The following is a 17,097-nucleotide window of genomic DNA, read 5'->3' on the forward strand; positions in this document are numbered from 1 at the left end:
TATCTTACCTCACCATAGCCTGGTGCAGTTTCCACACCATAATAACTGTTCTCATCATTGTTGCTACTCAGCAAACTGCTGCCACCTGTCGTCGACGATGAATTCATCTGATTCTGATGCATATGCTGACGACCTGCATCGAAATTTTGTGATCCTTCCGGCTGCTGATTGCGAGGTAATTTATTCCATACAAACACCCGATTTTCCATCGGATGATGATTGTCTCCGGAAGTAGCGTCGTTATCAGCACCACTGCCAGTACCCATCACACTGCGACTACCATTAAAACTTTCTCCCGATACCGAATCGCCACAGCGGCTATTAGCCTCAGAGCAGATTTTCAAATGGTTCAACAAATCTGCCGAGGATTTGCAGCGATGGCGACAATGTTGACAACGTGTCGATCCTGTTACGCTGAGATTAAGGGCCGAATGGGATTGTTTATCACAATCTTCGTCATCATTGAAATCGATTTCCAAACGTCCCTCCTCACCATCTTCATCGTGATCTTCGTCGTCCAAATCGATGTCATCGGCACCGGAAAGAGGTAAAAATGTACAAGACTTACGGTGTATAATGGATTCCGAAAGGCATTTGGCCATGTGACCACAGGGACAGATAAGGTTCTCATTCGTGGTACTCGAAGATTTGATTTTATCAAAGAAAGATCCTGTTTTGCGGCTCAACAGGCTTTTGCTACTCGCTGACGAGGAGTTGATGGTAGTGGTGGGAGATAGTTGCGATACAGCCCTGGCAACAGCATCTGACTTGTCCATGGGTTGTAACATTTCCGAAAGTTGTTTTTCATTGAAAAACATTGAGGCGATTTCCGATAGAGATGAGCGCGACGTTGCCAAATCTGTGGTGAGATTCAAAATATTATCACCCTCCTTGGAAATGGGAATGAGGTTCGGCAAAGGCTTTTTGGCCTTGGGTAGTGTATGATTGTGAACCGATGATGTGTCAGAGGATCCACCTTTTTGCGAAAGATCTGTAGGTTCATCTCCCTCATAGCGTAGACGTTTAGACTCATACACTGCCGCCTCCACGGGACCAGCGGTCATTAACATTTCATCGTATTCATCCATGTTATTGTTGTTGAAATGATCTTCCAACATCTCGGCCGAGTCGCTAAAGAAGTCCTCACTGATATCAGTGCCTCCGACTTTGTTACGTCTGCGGGCCAGTGTCATACCGGCTGCATGGCCCACTGGTGGCACATGGTGATTCATTTCGTGGACCGTCAACGATTGCTTGATGTCTGCTGTGAAATCGCATGCCGCACAGCGGAAGGGTCCGGCACCTCCATGGTTCTTCATATGCCTATCCAAATTCCATTTGTATGGAGTGCGAAAATCGCAGGTGACACATTTGATCATGGGCATCGAATGATATTTGACATGCTTGCTAAAGCGGGCCTTGATATGGGTGACATAAGAGCATTTTTCACAGCGATAGAATTTCGCATTGCAATGGTCCTCGGTCTCATGCTCCAGTAAATTGTTACGATACAGGGTGGTGAAATCGCAGAGACTGCATTTCATTAGGCGATTATTGGATGGCTCATCGGAGGGCATTAAAACACTAAGGGGAGTAGTGTTGCCACTTGTACTCTGACCTGGTGGCGGTGGCGAAGAATTACTGCCCGAGGGAGATGGGGTCAATTCGAAGCTTGGCCTTTGAGGGGGTATTTGGATTTTGGGCTCGTCTCCTTCTTGTGACGAGGGAGTGTAGTCATAGGCCTTCTGTTGAGCGGGTGAATCTACTTCATCGGCTGTTATGGCAGAGGCGGTTGTGGCGGGAGGTGATGATACTTGGCGTTCATAATTGGAATGGGACGTTTTTAGGGAATCCTTATCGGCCAATTCTCGTTGGGCTCGTAATTGCTGCTCATAGGCAGCGGCAAAGAAGGCACCAGCGGCTGAAACACTTAATTGCTGTTGGGATTTCTGTTGATGCTGTTGTTGGTCTCCTTGATGCTGGTGTTGTGCCTGCTGTTGCTTAAACAAATCCAAATCGCGATGAAGTTTTTGCTCCAAATCGGCTTGGATCTGAAAAGAGATAGCAATTCCAAGAGAGAATTAAATTTTACCCAAGGTCCTTTCAGTTTCATTTCGTCCTTCACTTACCTGCTCCGCATTGAATGCCTCTACATTCATTAACTTAATGGCGGTGGGCGCTGCTAGGATATCCTCCAATTTGCGTTTCCTATCACGATTCATGCCACGTTTACCCCTAGCTTGGCCATGACCACTGGTTACACCTTCCGTACAACCATGAACCATTTTCATGTGACGCACCAACTTTTGATAGTGACGCGAGGCATATAAGCACAATTTGCATTTATTGATGACTATCTTCTCGCCATGAACATCTCGCAGATGTGTCAAATGGTAACGGGGATTTTGGGTGAAATATGTGCAATAGCTGCAACTATAGTTTCGCTTAATTTTACATTGTGGCAAACCTTCTTCCTTCAGTTCCATGGCGGCATTCTGTTGCTGTTGCTGCTGCTGCTGCTGTTGCATGTGATTATGTAGTTCCTGTTGTTGCATCAAGTGTTGGGCTGCTGCCTCTTGGGTGCGTTTCAAACGTTCAAATTGTTCCATAATTAATGAATTCGAAATGGTAACAGTAGCTCCAGATGACATAAGGCCACTGCCATTGCCATTGTTGTTGCTATTACCACTGTTGTTGCTGTGATTTACTGAGGTATTCATGTTTGTAGTTTCTGGTCCTGTGGAATTTTGGTCCGTATACAATTGATTGCCACTTACCACACTGCGTACAATCAAAGTGTCCCCCGATTTTTGGACCATGGAAGGTAATTCCATTGCGTTTTAACCGGGGATTTGTAAAAAAAAACGTAACGTATGTGCTTAGTGGTTTTGGACCCTTTTGCAGTTTTTTTACGAGGGGATGCTGCAAATAATCTAGAATGGAAAAAGGGGAAAAACTCAATAGGATTAATTTTGAAATGAAACGTGAAAAAAATAATTTAAAATAATTTCTTTTCTTTTATTTGATTTAAAAATGGTTTCCATTTACCACTAAAGTCAAGGCATACGTGGTAGTTTGGGTTTCGATTTCTTTCAACAGTTTATCAGTACAGTAAGTTCAAGTGGTAAAAATAAATATGAAGTACTTGCAAGTGAATATGAAGAGCAAGAGTAGGCGTGATGTATTGACAGAATATAAGTTAATCTAATATTAATAGTAAGTTTCAAATTTTAACATTAATTTGTTTTTTACTTTTAAGGTAATTTAAATTTATTTACATTAAATTTTTATTATTATTATTAATATTTTTTAAGTTTTAATTTTATTTTTATTGTTAATTTAATTTTAATTTTAATATTAATTTTAAATTTAATTTTAAATTCAATTTTAATTTCAATTAGTTTCAGTTCGTCTTTTAAAGGGTGGTTAAATTTTCAAGGGCCGATGTTGATTTTGAATAAAACACAAACTATTTAGGAAATTATTGCAATTTTATTTTATTATGATATTATATTATTATGATATATATTATTAAATCATTGTTATTCTATGTCTATCTATTTTAAAAATTCATTATCCCATTATGCATTTGTAATAAAAGTTTTACCGATTTTTTGTCAATTAATTGGCCAAATAGCCAAGTGTAATAATTTAGGCAATTAACATCTTAGTGTCAAAAGTCAGTTTTTAGTTATCCTCCCATCCCCTCCCCCCACGAGGAAAGTTAAAAATTCCCTAATGTTAGTTTAGAAAAAGGAACTTTTACATTTAGGTGTGAGTTAGCTAAGTGTAGCAAGGACACATTATCCTGTAACAAAAAATGTGAAAAGTTTATGACATATTTCATAGACAGCACATAAAGGAAAATATCTACAGCAACAACAACAACTAGAAGAAAGCTTACAAAAATATCCTTCAAAACTTCAATAGCACAGAAGCCATCATCGCCATCAAACTCAACACTTGTAAATATTTTTTGAGAAATTTTTTGAGGAGCAAAAAAGAAAAAAAAAATGAAAAGCACCACTACCACATCTTACTAAAGACATACTTAATTTAAATTCATTCTGTCTTTTATTTGCGGAGAGAACAATAGACCATTGACCGACCCCATTGGGAACAAAGTATTGCCTGTTTCCATGGTTAATGTTGAGATGTTTTTTTTCTGTTTTTTTTTGCTTTGTGGTGCGTTTCGTTGACATTTAAAATAATTTTTCCAACTTTGCGAAGGGTGGGTGGCTTGTGTGGAGGCGTATGTGTCATACTACTTCGTCTCGTTCTTTTCTGGGTCAATGTTATTGATGATACGGATGGCTATGATGAAGAAGGCTACGTGGCATAAACTTATAAAACAGCAAACCCACTTAAATAAGTCCACTCGGCCAATGGTTGGTGAACATCTTTGAAAATCTTCCAATTACCACATTGGGAAAAGACCAACAATGATGTATGATGATTATTCAAAGGGAAATTTTGATGAAAGCGAATAAGTGGTTAAGTCTATCCTCCAAAAGAGAGGAAAATAATAAAACAAATTATTCCAAAGAGCTTGAAAAGAAAAAGGCTAAAAATAGGTCTTTGGGAAGCAAAGGTTTTGAAGTTTATCCTTTATAGATCAGAATTCTCCTGTAATTTTTCAAAAGAGTTTGAAAAGAAAAAGGCTAAAAATAGTTTTTTGGGAAGCAAAGGTTTGAAAGTTTTTCCTTTGTAGAGCAGAATTCTCCTGTAATGCTGTATGCAATAGTAAGATTTTTTGTCTAATTTTTTTTAAATTGAACTATAAATTCCTATGATGTTCAAAATCCTTCTCTAACAAATTAAAAAAAGACACTAAAATTTCATTTTAAGAAGAGAGAGAGATAATAAATTGCAATTTTGAAATATTTTCCTCAAAATGCCATGACTCAATTCGACATTGTTCCGTTATATGGTGATTTATTTCCTAATAAGAGAGAAATAACTTTCAATTTCCAAAATTAATATTCTTCATACGCCACATAGTAACCATGAACAAAGCTAATTATTATTGTCTACTTTTAGGGGTAAAATTATGAGTTTATGGCTTAAGGCTATTGAACTATACAATTTTCCTGTTTTTTCTTTCAATTATAATAACTTAGTTATCTGATTGGGTCATAACTATTCAATGTGCGTTTTATTTTTATTCCAATTTGTTTTTTTTTTCTTTAGCTAAGATATTTTTCACTTCTTCTATTCTTGATTTTTTTAGACAAACTGTATATTTAGTTCTGTCTAGTGGGCATTAGCTTTATCTTGGCCTGATACAATTAGTACTACTTTTTCTTAGCTAACAAACACATGCACAGATTTATGACGAAGTATATTTTCGGCTCGAGTCAGATTCTAGAATTAGAAATGTGCGAGCTAGTCCTTAGACTTAAAATCTTATTTGTTTTGAAATTCTTTGGTATTTCCCTCTAACCATCATTTCCTATTTAGTGAAAATTGAATTGCAATCCGTACTATATCTTATACAAGATGAAAATATATATATATATATTTTTATAAAGAATTAATGTTTCTTATTATTCGTATTTTATTACCCACAATAGCTGATTTAAATAATAAACAATATAATAAAGAAATTTGGAATTTCATAATTTTGAAATTACTATCTTCCTCAAAAACATCGAATAAGGAAAAATATTATGATTAGTTCTTTTTGTGTAAAACCACATCAAAGAGCTGCACATCAATGATAGGAGTCAAGACCCCAATATTGCAAATTTGCCTTGGGCGACTTTCCAATGTGTATTTAGTTAGTATGGGTATGTGTAATCTGTCCCTTGTAAGCATCCATGACATTTGCAATTGGTTTTTTCTGGGTGTTTGTCTCTTTGCCATTAATACACAGGGACTAGCTAATAGTGGTGGCAAACAAATGCACTGGTTTGTGACATCAGAAAACCACAAGCAAAACAAAAAGACCACAACAAAACCTTTGAGGAAAACCATCAGTTGGAGAAACCCTCAAGGCAATGTAACCCTTCTCTTTAAATCTCTCGTCTGACACACACTCACACACATACTTATTTTCCCGCTCTTTGTCCCACAAAAAATCCCTAGAATGTTTTTTCAAAATGCTTTGCTTTTTGGTAGTTTGGTAGTCCTAAACAAAGGATTCCTCCAATGAGTCGGTTCTATTACAAGAAAAATCGGCAGACAAGCATTTGCACTCACAAAGCTCTTTAGCTTTGCTTTACTTTGTGTGAGTGTTTGTTTGTATATATGTATAAGCGGAGATAGCAATAGCCGTAAGCACCGGCATCAATGTTGAAAGAAGTCCTCTATGTCATATGCAAGACTATTTAACTGGAGGTTGACACAAACACCCACAGGTATACACTTACCATACAGACTTTGTATAATGGTAATTTACGCACATACTCTCATATTCGCGTTCTCTTGTAGATTGTGTGTTTTATACATGGGTTTGAAATACAACGGTTCTAGCAACAATTCGTTGACACACGACAACGACTCATAGTTTAACTTTGAATCGACTGTTGCTTTAACGCTCAACACTCTCGCACTAACACTCACTCTTAAAGAGTTTGTTTTTTTTTTTTGTGGGACTGTTGTATTTGCATTTAATCTTTTGACATTTTCACCACCCTTATTTTCACTTTCTACATTTTCTCTACCAAAAAAAAAAAAGATATTAGCGTCCGCACAACTTAACACTCTTGTCGACCAGCAATAACTGAGTTTAACATTTGCCGAAGTACAGCAAATGTTTTAGGATACAACATACCTACGCACACACATACAGATAACATCACCTGCACAGAGCCCATTAAGATCCCTACCAATATACAAATATGTACATCATACAGATAAGAATTTTTGTACTCTCATTTTGGCTAGCTTTAACATTGGTACTCTTTACCAATGTTGTTACTGAGGATGCTAATGCTGTCTATGATGCTGAGGCACAGTGTTGCAGTTGTTGCCACAGTAACTGCTGTTTGTATTGTGTGTGTTTGAGTTGCTGTTACCAGTAAAAGAGCATGGGGGGGGGGGGGGTAAATTCTTGTCATTTTTATTCGTAATGTTGATTGCTAGTTTAAAGAGAAATGCATAGAGAAAGTGCTATAAAGAGATGATACTTTTATTTAAGAGACAATACACCACTGTGTAAAAAGAGAATTTATATGTTAATACGGCAAATTAAAGTGATTTTCTTATAAGTTTGTGAAGGAATAGATTTGAACGAAAAAAGTGGGAAATCAAAGACGCCATTTAAATTTTATATTTCTTGGTGTAAACATTTTGCTGTTCTTTGATGTATTGTCACTAATATACGTTGCTGTTAATTAACGTCATCTGATTCTATTCATAATCATCATACGCCACATGGGTCAACAGAATGTTTTTTTTTTCGCCAAGTATAATGGTAAAAGGTAATCATAGGACGAAATAAATCAGAAAATGTTCCACGTTAGCAACTAAAATATTGTTTATGGCACTACTGGGTCAACTCCAGCTTATTTTATGAAAATTAAATTAAAATCTTCTTCTGAAAACTAAAAAAAACGTAAATAAAATGTAATGTAAATTTGTGCAAATGGCGGTTCTTATCAGTGAGATGACTGTTAATGTTGCAGTATCCAAACAGACTCTGGTGCAAGGAAAATAGAGTAGATGGAGCTAGATGCTTGTATATGCTCAACACAGCACCATGGGAAGAAGGATTTACTTAGCCTTAGTCCATAGTGTTTAGAAATGAATTTGGGGTACCCTTAGCCTCAATTCTACAATAGCAGAAATTTCAGACAGTTTGGTCTCATATTGTTATTTTAACGGAAAGGTGCCTGCTACCCGCGAAAAAATAAAGTTATATTTTTCAGACCAAAAATTAAGTATCAATGGATCAATTTAAAAGGAAGCAATGGTGAAAAACAAATCCAGCCATCTTCGTATTTATCAACGAATATTACAGTCCATTATTGTTTCAAGAAATATATGTTAGTATGAGTCACCGTCCTTGTTCGTATAGGCTCATAAAAACATAATAAATATCCTTTTCACCAATCCTTTTGTGTAACAAAATGGTTTCACATCCTCTTATCATTATAATTCGTGTACTCTAATTGCATTACAATAACAAAGTTAGTCGTATTGCTAGTTGTGTTAATAATTTGGCTGTAAAGGGCCTATTCCTGCCCCCTGGGGGTATACACAATTGTCATTTTAGTAACACTTAGTTCTTGTTATCATCATCATCAAGGCTACTCTTAAACGATATAACCAACTTTATGGTAAATTAAGTATGGCTATGTGTGAGAGTATATGCCACAACTATCACATCATTGTCGCCACCATGGTCATCATCATCATCAACGTTGAGAACAAGAACAACAGCAACTACCACAATGTTGTCGTCATCGCCCGGAGTCTCAAATGGAAGTGAGAAGACCAAGTCGTGGTGACCAAACAACACAAGAGACTAAGCAATATGTACACACAAGCAGCCACACTTGTTGTATTCGCCGATGGTGATGATGATACGTATTTTGTGGGTTAATAGGCAGCAAGGCAACATGTGTGTGTTTTTTTAATGGGATACTCTCAGTGTGTGTGCGTGTGTTTGTGGAACATAGTCTACCACAAAGGCAAAGAGGAAGACAAAAAACCACTACACCACATGCTATGCCTTGTTATTATTTGTAAGGAGATATGTGATGATATACACGAGTCCAACCAACTGCTTGTATTTGCATACAAATCTTTTGCTCAGAGTAGCATAATTCCCTTGCCCCTCTCTCTATCTCTCCCTCGCCATTGCTCTTATATATGCATTCAGTCTCTTGTTTTTAGCATATGTGAGAATTATAGTGTCTATGATGATGTTGGCAGTTTTGTCTATACTTTTCTGTAGTTGTTGTTGTTGTGCGTGGGTAGTTGAGTACAAAGCACAAAAGAAACAACAATTCCTAAAGCTGTTTTATCCTTTACGACTTTTGTGTGATATTGTTGTTTTTGTATGTCTTTAGAAAAACACCATAAGAGAAGCTTATATTTCTTCACACATACGTTGAGTATGTGTGTGTTAAGAGTTCGTTTGTTGGCTTTGTTCTGGTGATAAAATAAAGTCTACAATACCAATTACTTTGTGCTCTCACATAAACTCATATAAGGTGAGAATATACATACATACTAACACCTACGCACATAGGTCTCACTTCCACCATTGGCCTCACACATAACTAACCACAAATGCCACTTAGGTACAATAAGAACAACAACAACAATAACATTGAGAATAGCACTTAATTTAGCTCATGGAAAGACTTACACTTTGTTGCTTGTGTGTTGAAGAATGTGAATTATTATTGTAGCATAGCGGATTTATAAGAGTTAGAGAGGACTAACGTAACAAGAAGCGATAGTGTGATAGAAAAAAATAATCTAGTTTAGGTCCATGGATGCTGTGAAATATCTTCTAATATTAATTATAAGCATTTATTGCATTTGTTCGGTTTAATTATATATGTCTTAATAGCTATTAAATGAACCTTTTAGTTTCTATGTTATACACAAGAAATTTAGTCCTAATATATGTTTAAAGAAAATGTGGAAAAAACAATTAAAATTTGTTTATTTTTTATTAATTTTAATAATCTGGAATTTTGTCGATAATTTGCAAAGAAATTCAAAATGAAACTTTTGTAGGAAAAATTCATAATGAAAAAAATATAACAAGTAACACGTGTCGTGTTTATAAAAATTTAAAATTTATAGAAAATGTGGAAAAAATAATTTAAATTTGTTTGTTTTCTTTATCAATTTTAATAATCTTCAATTTTGTCGATAATTTGCAATGAACTTTAAAATGAAACTTTCGAAGGAAAAATTCACAATGTAAAATATAATAAGTGACACGTGTCTAATCTAGTTTTTGTAAAAAAAAATAAATAAAACAAAAAAATTAAATTTTCACACATTCAGGGAAGGAATCTCATCACCTCAAACCGTGGTGCAATGGTTAGCATGCCCGCCTTGCACACACAAGGTCGTGGGTTCGATTCCTGCTTCGACCGAACACCAAAAATTTTTCAGTTGTGGATTATCCCATCTCAGTAATGCTGGTGACATTTCTGAGGGTTTCAAAGCTTCTCTAAGTGGTTTCACTGCAATGTAGAACGCCGTTCGGACTCGGATATAAAAAGGAGGTCCCTTGTCATTGAGCTTAACGTGGAATCGGGCAGCACTCAGTGATGAGAGAGAAGTTCACCAATGTGGTATCACAATGGACTGAATAGTTTAAGTGAGCCTGATACATCGGGCTGCCACCTAACCTAACCTAACCTAACCATCACCTCAAACATGTTAAGAGCATTATGCTATTTGTTGACTGTGAACATGTAACATGTTTGTTGCAACCATGTTATTTTCTTGGAAGTTGTGCATCTGATTTCCGTAAGTATGTTCATATGTGGCAAGAAAACAATATTTTTGCGACTAAAATGTTCCCCATCCATAAATAAAATTTTGCTTATATTTGATGTGATCATATTCCTTCTCTGTGTGCAGATAACGTTAGGGAGTTTTTCATAAAAAATATTTTATATTGATATTTTGCAGCAAATTTAAGATTCTTTTCCGAAATTATTTACAATATTTTGAAATATAAATATTGGTGTAGGCAAGATTTTCGTTTATTGCCTCCCCATTGTTTTCAAGTTCATGCATTGAAATGCAATATCATCCATGGCAAAATTGCCCCATTTGGCCATAGCGAGAGTTTCAAAGTCGACCATATTGGCTAGCAATTGGCAGCAAACAAATAACCCTGATTCGTCTAAACATAGCAAAACCTGAGGCATTCGGTTCAATTCGGATAGATATTGAAACGACAAATCAAATCAAACAGCAACAATATCAGCACTATCATACAATGTCACTAACGCAACACAAAACAACGGCAACAACAAAAGCTATCGAAAACAAAAATCAGCAGCCACAGCAGCACCACCATCCGAAGCGTAAATAAAAATTGCCAATAGTTTCAATTCTATGGGCAAGCAACAGATGTTAACATGCCTGGCCATAAATACCTACTTCTCTACTACTACTACTACTACTACTGCTGGGGCAATACGACGATATGTTATGGCATAACGATCCTCAATACGAGCAGAATCGATCATCATTATCATCAGTGTCGTTTGATTTTCAAAAGATTGCCATTCTCTGGCTAGCTAATCGTTGCCCAAATGAACCGTCCCAGTGTTGAGAATGAAAACGAATGAATGTCTCCTGCTTGCAGCCATATGTGGAACCAGAAACCTCGATAGATTGTTACGCTTGTTTACGTCAACATTTGTAAAGAAAAAGAAAAACAACAATTTTCATTGAAGATAGACGATCTCTTTTCATGGAAATAATTTCGTTGAGATTTATGTGAATACCATTAGGATTATTGTAACAAAACAAGGCTTTGTTTTTAACAAGAGCCAGAGATAAGAGACCAGAGTTTTTTTGTTTCTTAATAGACAGACTATGAGAGAGAGAGGCAGAGAGTTGACAAGAGTATCATTATCAATTCTAAATCCTATTACTCTTACGTAGTAGTTTGCTCACTGCAAAATGGCGAGTATCGATGATCTCGATCTTGACATATATGATTTAAGGCTACTACTCAAATGATCTCAGCATCAGCATTTTCACAATAGTATGGCCTGAAATTTAGGTCAAGCCTAATCAAATCACCAGATGCAAGGTAATTACATACCTAACCATAAAAGAACAATTTCCATTTATAGCCACAATTTTATTTGACAATTGCTTGGTAGTAAATCTCAATACTGATTCTGTTTTATGGCCATTTATTGCGATAATCATGGCCTTATCTGTATGTGTTATATAATGGTGTTGAGTATATTGTATAGAATTGACCATTACATTACAATATTGAATATTGAATGGGGCCTTGCAGAGAATACTGTGTTATTAATCAACATTAAGTATTAATCTAAATCTAATATTTTTGGGCGAAATTCAATTTTCATCGATTGTATTTGGGTTTTAGATATATTTAAATATATAAATATGGAAATTAGGTATAATATGGGATCTCCATGCAAACCCAATGAAACCTAAAGTTGCTCATTCAAATCTATTAAAAGTAGATTTGGAATCCCTTTTATGTAAAGCAAATGATAGTTGAAATCTAGTTAAAGTGGATTTCGGAAGTGTAATATGGATGAGGTATAAAAGATTTCATTGAAGTCGATTTAAGAATAAACGAAAATTGATATAAAAATTATATGATATCTTAAAAATTCATCATAACCTAGGCTTTGAACAAAATTAATTAGTATCCATGTGTGCAGATAATTTATTAAGCTTGAGTTTCATTTTGTCTACTGAAGAATACATTTGGATTTACAATTCAATATTACATTAATTTTACAATTAAGAGAATTGACATTCTATATCTCCGATATTCAAGAAAAAAAATCCAAAAACATGATTGAACAAATTACATTATTATATGAAACATATATTATGTACTCAAAGATAATTTAATTATGATAAATTATATGATTGTCTTATATTATGGTTTCCATTAGAACATGGTACTTTTTCACATGTACATCTCTTTTAAAGGATTATAAAATACTTAATGCATCATAAATGGAAACTGATATGAAGGTTTTAAGACAATTTGTAAGTTTTCAGGAATAGTTTTTCTGGTGATCACATTTCTATTTGAGCTTTCTCAAATAGTGTTAATAAAGTTTCATCCTTAAATGGGTGCTTGAACGATTAAATAAATTGACATTGAGATTTTAAGAAATACTTAAATAACTCTTATTTTTTAAGTATGCGTTTCCCTAGTCATGGTGGCCACAGTTGGTATAATTGTACCAAAAATGGTAGATTTTTTACTGTTTTGTAGATTGTTTTGGTAGATTTTGAAAAATGTTTCTCCCCAACTAAGAGGCACTTCACAAATTTTGACAATATTTTAAAATTTTGAGAAAATTTTCGATAGAAATAAAATTTTGAAAATTTTGACAAAATTTTCTATAGAAATACAATTTTGCGTAGTTTTCTGTAGAAATAAAATTTGGATAACATTTTCTATAGAAATAAAATGACAAAATTTTCTATAGAAATAAAATTTTCAAAAAAAAAAAAAAATCTATGGAAATAAAATTTTGACAAAATTATCTATAGAAATAAAATTTTGACAAAATTTTCTATAGAAATAAAATTTTGATAAAATTTTCTATAGAAATAATATTTTGACAAAATTTTCTAGAGAAATAACATTTTGACAAAATTTTCTATAGAAATAAAATTTTGACAAAATTTTCTATAGAAATAAATTTTTGACAAAATTTTCTGTAGAAATAAAATTTTGACAACATTTTCTGTAGAAATAAAATTTTGACAAAATTTTCTATAGAAATAAAATTTTGAAAAAATTTTCTATAAAAATAATATTTTTATAAAATTTTCTAGAGAAATAATATTTTGACAAAATTTTCTATAGAAATAAAATGTCGACAAAATTTTCTATAGAAATAAAAATTTCAAAAAAAAAATTCTATGGAAATAAAATTTTGACAAAATTATCTATTGAAAGAAAATTTTGACAAAATTTTCTATAGAAACAAAATTTTGAAAAAATTGTCTATAGATATAAAATATTGACAACATTTTCTATAGAAATATAAATTTGACAAAATTTTGACAAAATTTTCTATAGAAATAAAATTTTGACAAAATTTTCTATAGAAATAAAATTTTGACAAAATTTTCGATAGAAATAAAATGTTGATCAATTTTTCTATAGAAATAAAATTTTGACAAAGTTTTCTATAAGAATAACATTTTGACAAAATTTTCTATAAAAATAAAATTTTGACAAAATTTTCTATAGAAATATAAATTTGACAAAATTTTCCATAGAAATAAAATTTTAACAATATTTTCTATAGAAATAAAATTTTGACAAAATTTTCTATAGAAATAAAATTTTGACAAAATTTTCTGTAGAAATAAAATTTTAACAAAATTTTCTATAGAAATAAAATTTTAACAACATTTTCTATAGAAATAAAATTTTGACAAAATTTTCTATAGAAATAAAATTTTGACAAAATTTTCTGTAGAAATAAAATTTTAACAAAATTTTCTATAGAAATAAAATTTTGAAAAAAATTTCTATAGAAATAAAATTTTCACAAAATTTTCTATAGAAATAAAATTTTGACAAAATGTTCTATAGAAATAAAATTTTGACAAAATTTTCTATAGAAATAAAATGTTGACAAAATCTTCTATAGAAATAAAATGTTGACAAAATTTTCTATTGAAATAAAATTTTGACAAAATTTTCAAAAAAATAAAATCTTGACAAAATTTTCTATAGAAATAACATTTTGACAACATCTTCTATAGAAATAAAATTTTGACAAAATTTTCTATAGAAATAAAATTTTGACAAAATTTTCTATAGAAATAAAATGTTGACAAAATTTTCTATAGAAATAATCTGCTGACAAAATTTTCTAGAGAAATAACATTTTGACAAAATTTTCGATAGAAATAAAATGTTGATCAATTTTTCTATAGAAATAAAATTTTGACAAAGTTTTCTATAAGAATAACATTTTGACAAAATTTTCTATAAAAATAAAATTTTGACAAAATTTTCTATAGAAATATAAATTTGACAAAATTTTCCATAGAAATAAAATTTTAACAATATTTTCTATAGAAATAAAATTTTGACAAAATTTTCTATAGAAATAAAATTTTGACAAAATTTTCTGTAGAAATAAAATTTTAACAAAATTTTCTATAGAAATAAAATTTTAACAACATTTTCTATAGAAATAAAATTTTGACAAAATTTTCTATAGAAATAAAATTTTGACAAAATTTTCTGTAGAAATAAAATTTTAACAAAATTTTCTATAGAAATAAAATTTTGAAAAAAAATTTCTATAGAAATAAAATTTTCACAAAATTTTCTATAGAAATAAAATTTTGACAAAATGTTCTATAGAAATAAAATTTTGACAAAATTTTCTATAGAAATAAAATGTTGACAAAATCTTCTATAGAAATAAAATGTTGACAAAATTTTCTATTGAAATAAAATTTTGACAAAATTTTCAAAAAAATAAAATCTTGACAAAATTTTCTATAGAAATAACATTTTGACAACATCTTCTATAGAAATAAAATTTTGACAAAATTTTCTATAGAAATAAAATTTTGACAAAATTTTCTATAGAAATAAAATGTTGACAAAATTTTCTATAGAAATAATCTGCTGACAAAATTTTCTAGAGAAATAACATTTTGACAAAATTTTCAATAGAAATAAAATTTTCAAAAAAAAAAATTCTAAGAAATAAAATGACAAAATTTTTTATAGAAATAAAATTTTGACAAAATTTTCTATAGAAATAAAATCAAGATTTTTTTATTTCGTAGTTTTTTGGTAAAATTTTCTACAAATTTTGGTAGAATACGTTTGATAGAGATTTGCAGAAATATACGAACTGATATACGGTTAAGGAAGAAGTAATGCTCTATTACATTCCATACAATTTTTTAAAATATTTCCTTGACTTTTCCGTGCAGTAGTTTTATAAAAAATAAAGAAATTCTCACTAAATAATTTTTTAACAATTATTTTATTTTAAATAACAAAAACAACATTAATAATGGGACTGTGGAACATTTGCTGAAGCTCTTAATTGTGACAATTCAATGGACTTTAAAACTATGTTTCGAATTAAATAAGGAAAACGTTGGTCCTTTTTTCCCCTTCAATATATAATTGTATAATTTTTCCGGTTTGTACCTAAGATCGATTGAAATGGAATGGACGTAAAATCTTCCAAGATAGCGTATCTCAAATATTTACTCGTTATATTCAGGTAATTGATATTAAGGACCTGCGGTCATTCCCTGAAATAAAATTGGTTATAATTTTACTTGGTGGTGGTTAAGTCTTTGAGTGTTATCCTTTTGAAATTCGAATATAACTTTTATCCCATTTTTAATATGTTAACACAGCCTTGCAAAACCGTTTGAATTTCCTATAAAAACTTTTCGTAAAATAGTACTATTACAATTACTTAATATTATTTTTTTGTCTTAAATATTTTTTTGTTTATCCGATCAGTTACTTAGTCTTCCATTTTTGTCTCAACTTAATGGCTTACTTCCTATTCATCCACTCGATATTCTCCTGAAAATTGGTTGCCTTGAATTTCCTCTTTAATCTATATAATTTCGTTAAGTGTATTTCTTAAGTGCTAGCTTTTATTCATTCATTAATTTTCAGTCATGCACAAACCATTAAACAAGATCCCTTAGTGATTTCAAACAAAAATACTTTACAAATTGAAATTAATTAAATTTTAAACGGTTGTCAAGAGAATTAACATTTTCCCAGATCCACAAACTCGCCCCGGCCCATTCCCACTGCCAAAATGAATCATAGATGGTTGCGCATGCTCAACTATCGACAATGTTGTACAACGAAACAAACCAAAACGGTCTACATCAAACATAACCACATTGACAAACGACATGTTTGAAGGCAACCACCACTATAAATGAACTAACTAGCCAAGTTTAGACTTGACTTTAAACGTTGACTTTGGTCGAAGGAAAGAATGATACAAACACACATGCATACATTTGTGCTATGTACCCATGAACATGTTCCCATAGCGAGGTTGCTTGGTTTTATAAAAAAAAACAACCAAACCAAAGCGACAATTGTTGGATGACAGACAATCAGGCAAACAGACGGACGAATGGACGGACGGACAGACTTATAATAACCTTGACCTGATTCTTGAAATGAAAACGAGACTGGTTGCCTTACAGCACACCAAATGCAGTAGTGGAAGATCGTCACTGACTTCCAGCTGATGGTTGGTGGAGCTGATGCATCAGCAGCAGCAGCAGGTATTCTGCATATGGTGTGGCCAAGAAAATACTGGTTTGCAAAGACCATAAGAGAGTCAAGCTGGGTCGATTTACATGGTTAGGGGTGGAGGAGCATGGGCAACCAACCAGACTATTACGTGA

General features: G+C 32.3%; 1 protein-coding gene across 18 annotated transcripts in view; it reads right to left on the reverse strand.

Moving 5' to 3' along the window:
- Positions 1-17,097, reverse strand: part of LOC142227275 (uncharacterized) — a 75,124-nt gene that overhangs the window by 12,074 nt on the left and 45,953 nt on the right. For all 18 annotated transcript variants that reach the window (XM_075297726.1, XM_075297722.1, XM_075297719.1 and 15 more), the window contains exons 4-5: positions 2,130-2,933; positions 9-2,051 (exon numbers count right to left, since the gene is read on the reverse strand). In XM_075297726.1, the coding sequence (XP_075153841.1) occupies positions 9-2,051; positions 2,130-2,834 (2,748 nt within the window). In that variant the 5' untranslated portion in view covers positions 2,835-2,933. The remainder of the gene's footprint in view (positions 1-8; positions 2,052-2,129; positions 2,934-17,097) is intronic.

The sequence above is a fragment of the Haematobia irritans genome, chromosome 2 (genome assembly GCF_050003625.1).
Source record: "Haematobia irritans isolate KBUSLIRL chromosome 2, ASM5000362v1, whole genome shotgun sequence".
Classification (NCBI taxonomy): Eukaryota; Metazoa; Arthropoda; class Insecta; order Diptera; family Muscidae; genus Haematobia; species Haematobia irritans.